At 40.2% G+C, this 16,400-nt stretch overlaps 2 protein-coding genes across 7 annotated transcripts in view; both read right to left on the bottom strand.

Moving 5' to 3' along the window:
• XRN1 (5'-3' exoribonuclease 1) overlaps window positions 1-10,830 on the bottom strand; it is a 40,497-nt gene extending 29,667 nt beyond the window's left edge. For all 6 annotated transcript variants that reach the window (XM_068955157.1, XM_068955156.1, XM_068955154.1 and 3 more), the window contains exons 1-9: window positions 10,647-10,830; window positions 6,818-7,050; window positions 5,631-5,728; window positions 5,175-5,284; window positions 4,977-5,087; window positions 4,661-4,743; window positions 2,335-2,422; window positions 2,071-2,239; window positions 972-1,039 (exon numbers count right to left, since the gene is read on the bottom strand). In XM_068955157.1, the coding sequence (XP_068811258.1) occupies window positions 972-1,039; window positions 2,071-2,239; window positions 2,335-2,422; window positions 4,661-4,743; window positions 4,977-5,087; window positions 5,175-5,284; window positions 5,631-5,728; window positions 6,818-7,050; window positions 10,647-10,721 (1,035 nt within the window). In that variant the 5' untranslated portion in view covers window positions 10,722-10,830. The remainder of the gene's footprint in view (window positions 1-971; window positions 1,040-2,070; window positions 2,240-2,334; window positions 2,423-4,660; window positions 4,744-4,976; window positions 5,088-5,174; window positions 5,285-5,630; window positions 5,729-6,817; window positions 7,051-10,646) is intronic.
• A 944-nt stretch (window positions 10,831-11,774) lies between these two features.
• The window catches only part of ATR (ATR serine/threonine kinase), a 45,061-nt gene continuing 40,435 nt past the window's right edge, over window positions 11,775-16,400 (bottom strand). Inside the window, exons 45-47 of the mRNA XM_068953994.1 lie at window positions 15,866-16,017; window positions 14,108-14,213; window positions 11,775-12,393 (exon numbers count right to left, since the gene is read on the bottom strand). Of these exons, the coding sequence (XP_068810095.1) occupies window positions 12,220-12,393; window positions 14,108-14,213; window positions 15,866-16,017 (432 nt within the window). The 3' untranslated portion in view covers window positions 11,775-12,219. The remainder of the gene's footprint in view (window positions 12,394-14,107; window positions 14,214-15,865; window positions 16,018-16,400) is intronic.

Below are 16,400 nucleotides of genomic sequence, written 5' to 3' on the forward strand. Positions count from 1 at the left end.
CGTTAAATTAACAATGTTTTTTAGTAAGTGCATTAGATTACATCCAGAGCCACCAGTACACAAATGTTTTGCCCTAGAGCTACAACTAATTTAACAGATTAACATGCTCCGTCTTTTTTCTTGGCAACACATAACATACACCCAAGTCCTATTTTCTTTCAGTTACGTAGCAATAGGTAACAAAAAGAGTTAATAATTTTCAACCTTCACTACCAATTCTACAAACAAGAAAGGTATATAGAGTCCAAGTAATACAGTATCGTACACCATACCTAACACTTTAGTAGATCAGCCCTGTCTCAAGATTCTCAGGTAGAAGTAGGGGCAGCAGATGAATTTTCTCCTTTGAAGTTTACCAAATGGCTGTGGCACTTTCATTTCTATACAAAATGATCTACATCATCTCTCATCTCTAGGACGCATTACTGCACAGCACTCAACAGGGTTGCCTCCTGAATGCCAGTTAGTATCGGTTCATGAAGAATGCTACTGCCCAACTCTGAGAGATTCTAATACTCCACCACGCTCTTCCAGCAACCTCCATAAAAATACTTGGAAAAAATACTTCACTCCAAGATCTTCAAACACACCTTCCACCCACAAGAAATTAAAAAGTTAAAGTTCAGACAAGCAGGGGAAACAAAGAATAATGCTGCCTGCAGAACCCTTTGCTCAGTATTGCTGCTCATTAGTCAATGGAAAACGAGGACTAAGATTCTACTGTGAATCCTCATTCAGTGCTGGTTAATGCATAAAGCAAATTACTCAACGTTTTTTTCCTCTTATGTTATGATAAGATCAGGTGACAACTGATTGGGTCCCAAGATAGAACAGCTGATGATACCACCTGTAAACATGGTCATTTAGCAGTTCATTAGAACTGCAACATCATGTATTTTAGGGGAACTACATGGAATGTATGCTTAAGGGGACTATATCCTTCTACATAGTGCAATTACCAAGTTACTCACATCTGACAATCTTGTGAGATACTTCTCAAAGCGTTTTAAGTTCAGATGCCCATTTTCATTTATGTAACCTATCGGGAAAATAAAGTTGTTGTTTGTTTTTTAAGTAAAACCAAAATGATGTTTAAAATTGCAATTTAGAAGCCCTTTAAATATTACAATGCAATCTTACCAGCTGTTTGAAGAAGGTATTACAGTGTTAAGTTTTCTAACATGACAAAGATCAATAAATATAACCGCAGGAGTGCTAATGTTTCTACTTTCCACGACTGAACTTATTGTTCCTGCCAAAACCCTTCATAATATTTTAACAAAAGCAAAAAAACCAACACCATTGTCCACACGTTGGTTTCCACAATCCTGTAAGGTCCCTCTATGAACAAAAAAAGAGATCGTAGTTCTTTATATTTTAATTCTACATACGTGTTGCTATTCTTCATCTACTACCCACACAGTGTGCTCTAAAAACCATCTTAGTATATGACATGCAACCATACTAAATTGGTTCTCTTAACGGAAAGAAAACGCAACGCTTCTACATATTGCAGAAGCGTGCATATTCTCCTTCACTTTCTCAATCAACATACTGACCAAACTGTGCTTGGTTTTATGTATACTTTTATATATATATACACACACTTATTTTGCGAGAACCACTCTAGAAAAAAGCAAAAGCAGGGTTTTTTTTTTTTTAAACTATGTTCAAGTCCAACTACTCCTAACAATGGTGTGTTACACAGTAATCCTAAGGTAAACGACAAGAAGATTTGATATCCTTCAGAGATCCTATTAAAAGTGGTATGAGATAACAGAGTTAAACTCAGTGATGCTTTTGTTCTTTCCCATTCTTCATCTGGTTCTGTTTCATTATTATAATAAAAAAAACCAGCAGCGAAGAACAACATTTTCAGAAATGCAAGTAGTCACAGAGACAGCTGAAGATTAGAAAAGATTAACTTTTGACCAACACTATACTTCAGCAAAGATTATCAAACATTATTGTAATATTAGTAAGATGGTACTTGAATTTAATCTTTCCTCTTGATCTTGGCCTGCTCTATAGGTATATTTCTCCTTAGCCCTCTTTTTCACTCCCACTTACCTCCGAGTTCTGGCAAGATAGCCATATATGTTCTATAAAGTAGCGGCAGTGCATCATGATTAATATGTAAATGAGGTAGATGAGGGATAAAATCATTGCCTACAAGGAAACCCATTAAGATCCAATCATCTATTATCCTTTCAATATCATATTCAAAGGAAATTTTGTCCTGGAATAAATAAACAACAACAAGGAGATTTTAATGATCAAGTTTACACACAAAACTTTCACACATTTTTCACTCACAGCTCCATTAGGACTTACTTTCACTGGTGAAAATTCATAATCAATATATTCTCTCATCAGTGATAAGTGTAGTAAGTGAAATGTGGTTTCTTCTGGCGCACATGCTCTGTAAATTATTCAAAGCATTAAGTCAATTATTTATAAAACATATATGAGTATTTAATAAGTCCAAAGCTATCTAAAAAAGCGTTTATACTAGGATTATATTTTTTCAGAAGGCATTAGGTATAAGTTACATTTGCATCTATTTTATGATTAATGGAAAAATTATAAAAATTCGCCTTAAAATCCTCTAAACAGCACACGTGACTGCACTGTATGGAAAACAGCTAGCTTACAGAAAGCTTAGCAGCTTTGCCAAGTTTCGTGTTGCTGTAACTAGCTGTTCAGTAATTGTCCCATTGTCCACAATAAGGGAAAACCTCATCCTAATCTTGTACCAGTATCAATAAACGTTTTATGATATTGTAGAACTAGTCTGAGTACATACGGAGCACACAGATTGATGTCTAAACTATCTACGGTATATATGCATTGAAATTCTCAGTCATTTACAATTTTGCTTAAAAAAGTACTAATATGCTCAATTTGAAAATATGTTCCATACGCATAATCTGGTGGCTTCAGAACACGGTATTACAGTGCAAAAGTGACAAACCTACTATTAGTCTCCTGCATAAGTAATCAATATATATTCTCCTTTCCTGCTCTTCACTAAAACTAGCTAATACCTAAGCCAAAAAGATATTAAGATTGGTGAGCTGAAGACTGATATATTTTAAACAGGGAAGGACTATGTCAACATGTAGATATTATAACTAGCTAAGACCACCTCCAAGGACAAGCCAGCATAAGCGCCTGTGTGTGCACACACAGCTATACACACTCTGCTTTGTCTAAAGCTCTCTGAAGATGATGCGTGTGAAAACCAAATCTACATGAAGAGTACTAAGGCAAGCCTGAGCTGTGTGGAACATTAGATCTAACTCAGTCACTTTAAATGTAACGTTAAAATAAATATTACGGAACTCTGGAAAATCCAGGCTGATCCTGTAAGGCTTTTCCGTTAGCCCTTTATTTTTCATGTAATCCAACCTGAAAATCCTGACTCAACACAAAGAACTTCTCTCAACCAAAAAGCTGCTGAGAGATATCAGTCTGTACATATTTTTAATATTTTCAAATTTTCCATCATTAAATACTCATAAAAAAGACAATACTGACAAAAGGCAAAGGAGAACTATATTTGACAGGCTTTTAATAAGTTACAGAGTAAATTCCTCTATTGAGCAATTTTCTCCGGATACTACAACAGGACATACACAAAGCAATGCTTGAGGGAAAAAAAAAAAAAAAGGCTACTAGGAGATCTGGCCTTTTCATTTCACATTTTCCTAAAGATAACCTTTTGATGGGTTCATTGAATATCCTTTTTTACTTTTAACCTAAGTTTTAACGCTACCAAAACCTAAGTTTTAACGCTACATGCCGACACCAGCAACAAAACATGATAGGCTTCACCAGCATTAGTGAAAAATGACTGTAGAAGACAAGGAAGTGAAAAACTATTTCTAATGTTTATCATATCTCCTTGGCAATAAACACACTGATGCATTAGCAAAAGTGATATAATTATCTAAACAATTACATGACTTATCATCATAGTATCCAAGAGTTTTTACGCAGCAAATATTATTTCTTGTCTTTCTATCTCTCATAGCCACCATTTTGTCCACCGAAAGTAGGCCTAAGGTTCAATAAAGAAGGAAACTAGCCACAGTAACTGTTATAAATAAATATTTCTATTACTTCAGAATAGCTCCATGTGCACGCACACTTCTGGAAATAAAATGCCTTGTTCTGACTGATGATAACCTACAAGTTAGTTCAAATGGGCAAATCCAGAATAGGAGCACCCAGCCAGCCACTTTAAGATTCTTTATTTTTAGTAACTACTCTAGTTATTTGCTTAAATGCACAAAGATGTGCATTTATGCACAGAGATGTGTACAGAGATGTGTTCAGAGTTTTTTAATTTATAAGACAACTATGGAAACAGCGTCACTACAGCCTGGGCTGCCCCATTCAGAGTATGGAGCAAGAAACACAACACACCAAAGCTCTAAGGATTTTTATCAGCTGCCCTGACAACATACATTTTCACCTGTTAACTAATTCAAATGCACAACAATTTAGTTCCTCTAAATTAATAGTTTACTGTTTGTTAGAAAAAAATATGACCTTAAAATTAAATATGCAAACAATAACAAATAGTTTCGGTGACCCCGTATCTTTTGAATCTCATTTCATCATATACAGAACAAGATGGTTAAAATCAGTTCACCTTTGAGATTTTTTACCACCAAATCTGACTTCTTCTCTTAAGAGTGCAAAGTGTGCTTCATGACTTGTTAATCCCAGCATAATCTGTTACAAAGAGATATCAGAAGGGTTTTATGCCATTTTAAACTGTTATTCAAGACATGAGAAACATCAAGAAATGTTGCTGTTTGTTCTGTTTCCTTACAAATTCAAGAGCTTGAAGGAATAAAAAAAATTATGTGCATGTTTAATAACATCTTAAAACTATAAGCACCTACAATACAAAGACGTTTCAAGGAACAATCCACTCAGTTGTTGTTCATATTAACTACACATACCAAGTCAGCGTCTAAACCATAGAGACAGTGCCTCGTGTTTGGATCGTGATGGGGCTTTGCTTTTTCTGATCTGATGAACTCCATAATTTTATGCTCTCCTTCCCCTGGAGTCTGTGTACAAAACCAAAGTTCATCAGTAAGCATTTTGCTATAAAATAAGCATTTATTTTAAATAAATCATTAACAGAATACAAGAACCTCATGGCCTGATAAGTAGACTGTTACTCCTTGCCAGGATTTGTCTGTGGAAATCTTCATATTTACAAAATATTTAAGATGTTCATGCAATCTGGCCATGAATTCAGTTCCTGAAAACAGAAATCTAGAAGTTATACACAAAACATTTTCACTAGTCATTCAAGATTGCATTTACGTATCATAGGTATTAGTGGAAAACAGCAAGAAAAACAACTTGCTGGAGATAACGGGCAGAGTCAGGGTTTTTTTTAAATGATGTTTCATTTTTTTCTACAGTGATTTTAAAAATTTCTAGAGTGAGATTACTATAAGTTTTTCAGATCTGCATTCCCAACTTACTTGAGACCTTTATAAATTCTGCCCCTTAATTTAAAAAAAGGCTATTGGATGGGAAAATAATTATAATGTGTTTATTTTTACATCTGTGCTCTGGAATTAATTAGCAGATTATCTTACCTGGTGTAATACAGTTAGAGTCAAATCTGGCTTCTGCAGGGAGAGTTTCTCCCTTTTCTAACGCCTTTTTTATTTTGTCCTCTGCCTCTTTTGCTGACCTAAAAGCAAAGCGTGGGGTGGGGGGGAGAACGGAAGAAATTGACTTATTCAAATGGTAATACCCTAGAGTATAGTTTTCCCAACACAATAGGTATGGTTGCTTTTTTGAAGAGTATTTAAAAAAAAAAAAAAAAAAAAAAGGAAAAGAAATCTAACACCTAAGAACAGTTTATATCATCTCTGGTGCAACTGAAAGACTCAAAAATTGAATTGCAAACTGAAAGGCTCTTTTTTTTTTTTTGAGTAATTATGATAATCTGTCATTACTCAGACACTGCTAATATTTAGATTACCAAGAAAACCTTTAGTGACTGATCACAATGAAAGCAAATGAACGTTGAAACAAGGGGAACGTTTGGAATATTTGAAAATGGTATTCCAGACTAATAAAGAGCATATAACTTGGTGATGAGGTTAAAGAAAGCAGAAACTTTGGAATACTGTTCAGATCTAACAACTTCTCTTAATCAGTAATGGAGAGAAACCAAATCATCCCAGCCTTTCTTGGTCAAGGATTCTACAAACACCTTTTGAATCGGGGGAGAAAAAAAAAAAAAAAAAAAAAAGCGTCTTAAGAATGGTTTACCGTACTCTATACAACTTAAAAATTGTTGTCCTTCTCTCAATCCCATTTCATGTTCTTCTTTGGAATTTCTCTTTTCCTTCTATGACTGTTAAAGAACATTTAGTAACAGTGACCAAAAAGGTCCATTTAGAAATAGCATTCACAAATGCCAAAGATTGCTAAAGGTATTAAGCCACCAAGCACATTCGCAAAAGCACCATGACAGATTTATTCCAGAGAAAATGTCATTAAAAAAAACAAAACCAAAAAACCCCACTCCTAGAACTTATACATAGAGGAAAAAAATCTAACGTAATGAGCGCACTTCCTTTTTTTGAATCATGATTTTAGGAATTAACATTTTATAGGCATTTACCTTCATTTAACTAAAAATAGTATCTACTGTCAACGGCATAACCGCTCAGAATTTATTTTATGTTTCACTGCCTACGTTAACCCCATGTTTGTTTGTTTTTTAAAATGCTTACTATCTTAAAGACAGAGCAAGAACAAATATTCTCACCTAAAGCGTCTCCCACGCTGCTGATTCATTTTTGCCCTTGGAGCTACTCCATCAACTGCCATGAAGAAAACCTTCCTTGGTTTAATAATGCGAAATAGTACTTCCAAATAGTGAAAGATATCAGCAAAAATCTTATCCTCTGAGATTCTGAAGTGAACATCATCATCATTGGGATGTGAACACTGATGTATAATACCATTCATGTCCAGGTATAAGTTGTCAAATTCTGGAATCTAAAAACGCCACAGTTAGTACTTGTTTCGTGACAGCTAAAACAAGGCAAACAGTGCCCAACGCATGGTTGGGAACAATAAAGCCTGAAAACAAACTGAGGTAAGAAGGCTTCCTCAAGATTAACTGTACAGCATCAGCCCATTGCCCAGGAGTATCTTGACCGGCTGCAGGTTTGCCTGCGGTTGCCATACCATGTTATGGTTTTCCCAGTGAATAGGCAGTTGAGGAGCTTCCTATCCCATCCTGATTGTTTTTGCTACATCAGAGATTCTGTCCCCTTTGTTGTGCCAATGCTCTACGCTGTGTAAGGGGGGGGGGGACCCACACATTTTGGGGTAAGAAGTAACTTTTTGTAACCTGAGACATTTCACTGATTCAATTTTGCAGGGCTGTACTCTAAACAATCGAAGCAACAAAGCCAAGGATGGAGTTTTTAACACTATTTCGCAGCAAACCTGGCTTAAGAAGCTTTAGGGCTCTCCCCCAATTAACCAGCTCCAACCATGACCACTGCATGCTGCCTCTTTAGCTATTCTAATAGCTGTTTGTGCATCTACAAAAGTGCCAGTTACCACCAAAAGCAGTAGACTTGACAATGATACAACAGGTACTTTCTCATGACTTCCAAAGTGGCTTTTTTTGTCAACTCTGCTGTTTCAGGTTTTGCCTTGGCTTCACTTAACAACCCAGGTCCTTCCCAGCTGCAAAGTCCTCCCCCCCTTTTTTCCTTTTTTCTTTTTTTTAAAGGAAGCAAAACTCCTGGATATACATAGAGGAGAAATACAGCTAAGCGTATGAAACAAAGGGGCCATCTTTTATTGCCAAAAGGAACCAAACACGCACAAGAGCAATTCGCAATAAACAAACCTACTCTTTAATCCATCACTGTCGTTACAGCTGGAAAAAGGCGTTCCTTCATTTTTTGCGATGATCTGTGGTATTGTTGCTGACACATCTCTACTACGTAATTTCTAAAGACTGACTGTATTTATCATTCAAATTTAAAGAAACGTAACTGCTTCAGTGACAGAAATGAAGAGGAGGAGGAACAAGAGGCAGGACTGGAAAGATCTCTAGTCACCAGCAACAGCTAATCATCTGTTGCACATAATAATCTTCAGTGCAGTTGAATTTGGTAGACAAACTGCACTAAGTGATATTTTTGTACTGCTTTTGAAACACTTTTTCATCAACACAGCACCATGCATACTAAAAGAAAAAACATCCCCCTTTTCTCTTGAACAAAACCACTAAAACGTAATACGTGAAAACAGACCATTTTTGTATTCCACTACCTGGAGTGCCTCACTGCACGTTTTCCTGAATACGTAGAGACCACCACGCACAGCCAACCTAACTAGTCTATCAAGGTTAGCGTCAAGCCAAAGATATTCAACTGAACGAAAGTCACACAGTAACACGCGTTTACTTAAGAAGCCTACAGAACTCTTCTTCCATTGTTTTTACAAGGCAAAGTGCACACCGTTGTCTTTCACAGACCGATTTTGAGAGTTCAAAAGGATTCAGATCAAATAATAACATTAACACTTTTACCAACATTTTTATTGTTGTGATTGTTCTGAAAATTAACAATCATACACCTTATTTTTCCCAAAGTTCTGACTCTGAACTCAAACAGATGATGTTAAGCTGTACAAGAAACTTCCTTTCCCAGATCCTAGAAAACAGACCAAAGGTCAACACTTCAGACAAAAATCTGCCTGCCGGATTAAGGAAAATTAAAATTGATGGTCTAAACATACTTAAAGAATGTTTTGAGTTGAAGTACTCAAAACATTGAGTAGCCACACTCTGGACAGCTTGGAATTGTCTTCAAAATAAAGTCAAGTGAAATCATCTCAAGTGGTATTTCAGGTTTTCTGTTTGAAGGACAACTTCTACTTACTAATGCAAAGATGTAAATGGTGACAGCATAGCTCAGCTGACCCTCCTGCTTACAAAGCATAACAAACAGGAGTTCAGATAGAATCAGTCTGATGGTATTTTTTGCCGAAACGTGTTTGGCCCAAGTAGCAGTTGAAAGCAAACGTTTAAGCACTGAAAAACCTGAGAGAGCAGTTATTAGCTAGAATGGCTACTGCATAGAACCACTGTACTGACATATCAAAGCATCAATTTCTAAACTACGTAACTTCTAAATTAATTGAAGACCAACCTCTCTCTTATACGTAACAGTAAGGAAATAACATTTTTAAACAGTTTGAAAGCCTAATCCAGATGCTGGTAGCCAATTGCTTGTATACTCGAGTAGTCTGGTAGAAAAAAGAAGCACGTAGATTCATGCAACTGTTGCAGTCCAACATCACAGATAGCAGAGTTGAATAATTTTCTTCCCTCTTTTATAAACAGTAAGTATTTCGCAGAAGTAAATAACACCACCTAGCCTTCAAAAGGACAAAATATCGAATGACACTAGCACTGACATACTTGAGGTTAAGTAGTGCTTTCTATTTATCCTAAGAGCTCTAACAGCCCCCTTCAGAAAGCATAATGGGTGCTACGCCCAGCTGCTGCACCACAGGGTGGAGCGGACACATGCTGACTCTTCAGCTGCCAAAGTTCACAGTTCTTTAACAGAAGCTTAAAGTTGCCACCAATTTCAGTTAGCAGCCTAGGCTACTGAATTGGACTCTATGCAACACTGCAGTGAAATCCAGTAAATCTTAGGCAAAGAGCCAAGCTTTGAAAATCGCTTTACCTCATGAAACTACAAGAAGGGGTCAGGAGTCCAGGTCTAGAGTCATTTGAGCAAAAGATTCCTGAGATACGTTGATACAATAGCTATCTAATCTTTTAAAACGGTATCTGCTAAGGAGCAAGATATTAACACTTAAACAGGCCTTTAATTATCACTTAACTGATCTCAGAATATCGTTAGACTACCAAGCCACGTCCAAAACGCAAAAGGCAAACAACAACGAAAAACTAAGAGCTTGCATCTAACACGTACCAAACGCAATCGCTTTCAGAGCGAGACTCTTTTTTTTGGGGGGGCTCTGATCGTTAATAACATTATTTGCAGCTTACCTTTCTCAAGCTTTAGCTGTTCTCTCGTGTGAGCCGTACTCACACGAGCTGCCCTGCGCGTCAGCCGACGCGGAAACGCGGCAGAGCTGTAAAACTTCTGCCTCGTCGTTACGGTGCCGACCGCCCTCGGCTGCGGCCCCTTTTCAGAGGGGCTGCCCCCCTCGCGGGAACGACAACCGGGCCGCCCCGGCGTAACAAGTGCCCAGGAAAGGCAGCGGGGGGGGGGGGGGGGAAGGAAGGATGCGCAGGAAGTTTCAAACAAACTCGGCGAGCGCTCGGCCGCGGCTCGGCCCAGAGAAACGAGTCCCGGCCGGGCCGGGCCGGGCCGGGCACCGCGGGTAAGGGCGCCGGGCCGGGCCCCTCCTCACGGCACGGCGCTGCGCTGCGCGCTACCTGCGCAAACGGCAGTGGCTCCCCGGTAACTCCAGCTCTTCACGGCCCGCTCGGACCAGACGCTTCGGGAGCCTCCCCGCCGGCCTCCCGCCGCTTCCAGCCCGCTGTCCCGGCCGCCGCGGAAGGGGGGGGGGGGAAGGGCCCCCAGGCTCACCTGATGCTCCTTCAGCACCTGGCTGAGGCAGGGGTACCGCTCCGAGATCCACCGGTAGAACTTGGGGACCCCCATGGCCGCCGCCGCCGCTCCTGCCCCGCCGAACCCAAACAACTCCGGGCCCCGCTCCGCCCTCCTTCCGGCGCGCCGTACTGACAGCCGGGCCGCCCGACTGCCATAGAGCGCCGCGCAGAGCGCCCCGCGCCGCCCATCGAGAGGCGCACAGAGCGGCGCGGCGGGGGCGGGGACTCCCTGGCACCGCCCCCACGCGCCGGGTAACGCCGCGGGGAGGGAGGGGGGAGGGGTTGCTCTGGGAGCTGCCCCCCCCCCCCCAACAAATAGATCGTAAAAGCTCGAAATTGGAAAAATCTGTAGAGTTACGAGACAAAGTGGCAACACCTGAACAAGAGACTCCCGCGAGCCCCCCTGCGGGCAGCGCAGAGCCCTGCCTTAAACCGCGCTGGCGAAGGGTGCGGAGCGCAGCTGCGGGGGGGAGGGGGGGCAGCTGAGGACAGTAACGCACCGTCACCGCCCTCAGCAGTCGTAACTGCAGCGTTTGTCTCTCAGAACAGTACAGCTTTCAAAAATAGCGTGTAAGAGACCGTTATTCAAGCCTTTATCGGAGGGGCTCGTTTCCCCCCTTCTACCCAATTTGGGGGCCGAGAGAAGCCAACGCTGCCGTAAACGCGGGGCTGCGGCCTGCGCGGGTCGCGCCAGCCGGCTCTCCTCTCTGCCAAGACACCTTCTCCCAACACACCTGCTCACCGGGGCCGGCCGGCCTTTGAACAGGGAAAACGAGGGGCCGGGGCCACGCTCTCACACCAGCCGCCGTTAAAACCGCAGAGGTAACGCCAGCCTCGCGCTCAAGCTGAGCCACAGTGCCAGGTCCTCTCGCCCACAGCTTCCCTTCACGGCAGGCAAGGGAGCAGGAAACACACAGTTACAGCTTACCAGTTTCTTCATAGTAAGATTTAAGACGCCACATACATTTTTAGACTTTAGAGAGACCAGAGGGAAGAAGGTCGCAGGCAACCAAAAAGTGAGTTCTGCTGCCGAAAAGAAACACTGATTAGTTTTAGAAAGCCCTTCAGAACTATGACCAGGAAAAGTTGAAAGCACCACTTCATATCAGGCCAGTATAAAACTTTAATGGCAACCGTCCTAATCTACAAGGGAATGAATTACAAAAACTCTACAAAAATATACAGTATTTTATAGTTAGCATACAGCATTCTTTGAGAATATTTCTCACATATTCAAAGTCACTATGTACATAAGAAAAACTTGGAGAGAATTGTACAGTCTAATAGTTCATGTGCACTGTTCTTTATATGTATACAAGCCATACATAAGTCATCACACCTTGCACACCTGCAAGTGCACAGTTTTCGTAACATGTACTGCAAATTTATAGCTTATATACACTTCCAATTGATCATAAAACTGTGCGGCTGCTTAAAATCAGAAATCAACAAAAGTGGCGAGTTATATTCTAACGCAGTGATTAACACTTTTGTAAAATAATATTACAGCTACATCACTGTGAATGTTATCTTTCCAAAATGAACAAATTTCACATATATGGGGCCCAGCCCATATACATCTGGCAGAGCAGGTTGTCATCACTTGCTTCTTGAATAAGGTAATGAACGTGCCCCTCAATAGATAAAGGTAATCCTTTTATTCTGTTTCTAGTCTTAATTACACCTTGCAGCCGCTGTTCTATATCAAGGACATGAGTTTTGGCCTAGAAACAAAGAAAAAGGACAAAAATGAAAATTTTGGCTGTCCATGAGCTTCCATATCTTAAAACACAGAAATAACAGTTATCTTTATCAGGATATTTGAAAACTGTGTGCCAATTTAAAACAAAAACCTTTGCAGGTGACTGCAAAATACTTAGAAAAAAAAAAACAAACTCTTTTAAAAATCATTCTCTGAAATGGAGAGACATTGATAACTTTTGCCTTTATTTTTACAGATAAAATTTACCAAAGCTATCCCAAAATACTTGAAAATGTTAGAAATCCTTTATTCCATGCAATTCCTTTAGAGTAAATAAATCTTTGTTTCTTGAAATTCTGGATGAAATTGAAGACACCTCGTCTGGAAAATTTAGGCCAAAAGTATGAGCAACTGAAAATAAAGCCTAATAACAGAGTGTGTTGAGCAATTCAAAATAAGCAGTTCTGAAGCCCACATACAGTAGCTACTTCACACCAATTAAAATCATTTTCATTTAGAGCTCAAGCATGTAACACATTGGCACCTACCCATCCCCCAACCCTGCAAAAGCTCCCCAAAACCTTCCAAAACAGCAAAAAAAGCCATCAACTCCCCCAAATCCCTAAATGCACCCCAAAACTGAAAAACCCCCAAGCCCTTCCCAAACGACAAAAAAATGCCCTCAACCCCCCCCACCACCCTAATGCGCCCTGAAACTGAAAAACCCCCAAGCCCTTCCCAAACAGCCAAAACACACCCTTGCCCCCTCACCACCCTTCCAAAACGGTGAAAAATACCCTTCACCCCCCCACACACCCCAAAACAGCAGAAGAATGCCCTCAACCTCCTTACCATCCTAACACGCCCCAAAACACCAAAAAAATGCCCTGAACTCCCCACCCCCCAATGTGTCCCAACACCAAAAAACCCCAAACCCTTCCAAAACAGCAGAAAATTGCCCCCCAGCACCCCAATGCACCCTAAAATGGTGGAAAAATGCCCCTCACCCCACCAGTGTGCCCCAAAACCAAAAAATTCTCAAACCTTTCCAAAAGGTGCAAAAACACCCCCCCACCTCCGCCTATGCACCCCCAAAACGGCTGAAAAAGGCCCCCCACCCCCATGCACCCCAAAACAGTGGAAAAACACCCTCAACTCCCCCCACACCTCCCAATGTGCCCAAAAAACCAAAAAAAACCCCAAACCCTTCCAAAACAGTGGGAAAACACCTTCCAACCTCCGCCACCGCCCCACGCACCCCAAAATGGCAGAAAAACATCCCCTGCCACCCAGATGCATCCCAAAACAGCAGAAAAATGCCCCCACCACCCCAGTGTGCCCCAAAACCGGAAAATCCCCGAACCCATCCAAAATAGTGGAAAAACACCCCCCTACACACCCCAACATGCCAGAAAAAAGCCCCCCACCCACCCCAACACGGTGGGAAAACACCCCCTCCAATGCACCCCAAAATCAAAAACTCCAAAACCCTTCCAAAACAGCAGGAAAACACCCCCCCATGGGCCCCAAAAATCGATAAACCCCCAAACCCTTCCAACACAGTGGGAAAACACAATTATTAACAGCTATTAACAAGCAAGACGCAAAAGCTAAATTTTTTTTAAATTAAAAAAACCTAAGAAAATTAAACTTTCAATTAGAAAATTTGTAACTTGCAACCATAACAGACACTATGATATTTGAACTACCTTATGCTATGCTTGTTTGCGACTAACCTTTTCATTGACAACTTCTCCAGTTTCGTTCACCAGTGCTTTTGTATTCCCTTTGACAGGTTTACTCCACTCCACAAGAGGATCATGAAGAAAAGTCTTTAAGACACTAAATACATATATATAATATATATATATAATTATACACACACACACACACACACACACACAACTATATATATTAACATATTTAAAAAAAACACTCTGTAGAAGAAGGGTAAGATGCATATTTCCTCAATATACCCAATTTTGACAAATACATTCAATTTTTAAAACAAGAAATTTTACACCTGCCAAAACATTACTGTTCGCCTCCTAAGCTGACATACGCTCCCACGTTCTGAAGCGGCGGGGGAAAAAAAGCTGTTACCAGGACAAGCAGGTAGCTGCTTCTGTTACAACTGCCTCCATTTCACTACTGTTCATTTCATAAAGACTAACCTTGTCCATGACTCCCCCACTCTAGAGTAGTTCCTTATCCAGAATTTTATAAGCAGACCTCATACTATTCCCAGCAAGTTTTGCAGCTAAAATATCAGATAGGCAAACTATTCTTAACACAGCAACATCATGCTATTATCTAGTCTTCACAGATTTCAACTGCTCTTCCCATAAAACTTTTTAATCTTACCAGGTGAAAGTCTTGCACGCTTTTTGTTTCATTAAGACATAAAACTATCTCAGAGAGTCAGCAGTTTCTGCAATATTTTTGCCATAGGAGAAGGGTATCAGCTATACACTAACGCTAAGACATGCATCAAAACTCAACTTTATCATTTCATTATCATCACCGTGAGGATTTGAATAATCTAAACTTTCCTGTGCAGTTTTGCTTTCTCCCTTGAAACCTGCCAGTCCAGAGCAACTCTGCCAGCTGCTCTTGGAATTGTAAGTGCTCTCAGATTCCCTACCCAAGGCGCTACGCTTCCCAACCACTCCTCAGTTGCAAGCGACTTCTCCCCCGTTGTATGAATACGACTGCTCTCCAACTTGCCTCTTAACACAAATTTGTTGCGTTAGCAGCATCAGTGCGTTTAGTGTGAATACACTTTAGTGTGCGTTTAGCATTCAGTGTGAAACCACTTGCATCCGCTCTTTACGTTAGCCTAAGTGACTGTGCCTGAAGTGACTCAGAGAGGATCGCCCCCATCACTTTGTCAGCTGAAACGTGGAGAAAATAAACCAGGTCCAAGAGAGAGTGATCTTTCCAGATGACACAAATAGTTGCAATAGCATTTGCTCATGGCCTATGTTTTTGCTCTTCTGTCAGATACTGGTAAAGACATGTGTGACTGCAGCGTAGCTTTTCTTCTCATTGTACCTAGGAGAACATTGCATGTGCTCTAAACAGTAAACCTGAAAAGATGGCTTGGAAGTGCTAGACGAGGTTGGTACTTATGTCAAATATTAGAAGACCAATTGTTTTGCATTTTTCCTCGGGTCTGAAAAGTCTGGCAGAAATACGGATTTAAATCAGGAGGAACTAAGAAAATTATATAGCAAATGAAAAAAGTATACTTCAAGAACACATACACATTTTTTTTTTATATATAAACATTATCTGTAGTGGTAACAAAGCACTGAGATGAGTCTAAAAAAATTAGCAGTGAATATTTATATTGATTTAAGTGCATGTCAGTGTCAAACTGAGCTGCGTGACTGACATATGCCGGAACCGGCCTGCTCACCAGCAGCTAACGTGTCAGGTGTTTGCACTACAGACAGGTTTGTCAGAATGTATAGTAAAAACTGTTGCCGTACCTCATTAGAGGCTCTCGCTGATCCCGCATCAGCCTCATCGTGACCTCACAAGCTCTTCGGAAGAGACCTTCCGTTCCCATCGGACCCATTCCATTAACCATATTATGAGTGAGACGAAAAGGAACAATTTCTGGAACTTCAAAAGTTTCTCCCTTCACATTGATTTAAAAAGATGTTATATTCATTTTAAACATTGTTAATTTAAACAAATGGTAAATTTGCATTGCTTTTTTTTCCCCCTCAGCATAGTCTCTGGAAGTTTCCTAGCTGACGAGATGTTTCAGATCACTGCCCCTTCTCAACTGATGAGGGCAAATTATTGAATAAAGGATACAACATCTAATTTCCTGTTTTAAAATAGCAATATAGAATCTAAATTTCAGGTTATGTATATATATACACACACATATATACGTATGTATATTAAATATATTATTGTTTTGTGGTCTCATGCAAAATCCTAACCTTTTTTTTTTTCCCTCCTAATCATATATAGGTTTGATTAACATATATTTTTTTTTTTAATTAAGGTTAC

The sequence above is a fragment of the Struthio camelus genome, chromosome 9 (assembly GCF_040807025.1).
Source record: "Struthio camelus isolate bStrCam1 chromosome 9, bStrCam1.hap1, whole genome shotgun sequence".
In the NCBI taxonomy this organism is placed as follows: Eukaryota; Metazoa; Chordata; class Aves; order Struthioniformes; family Struthionidae; genus Struthio; species Struthio camelus.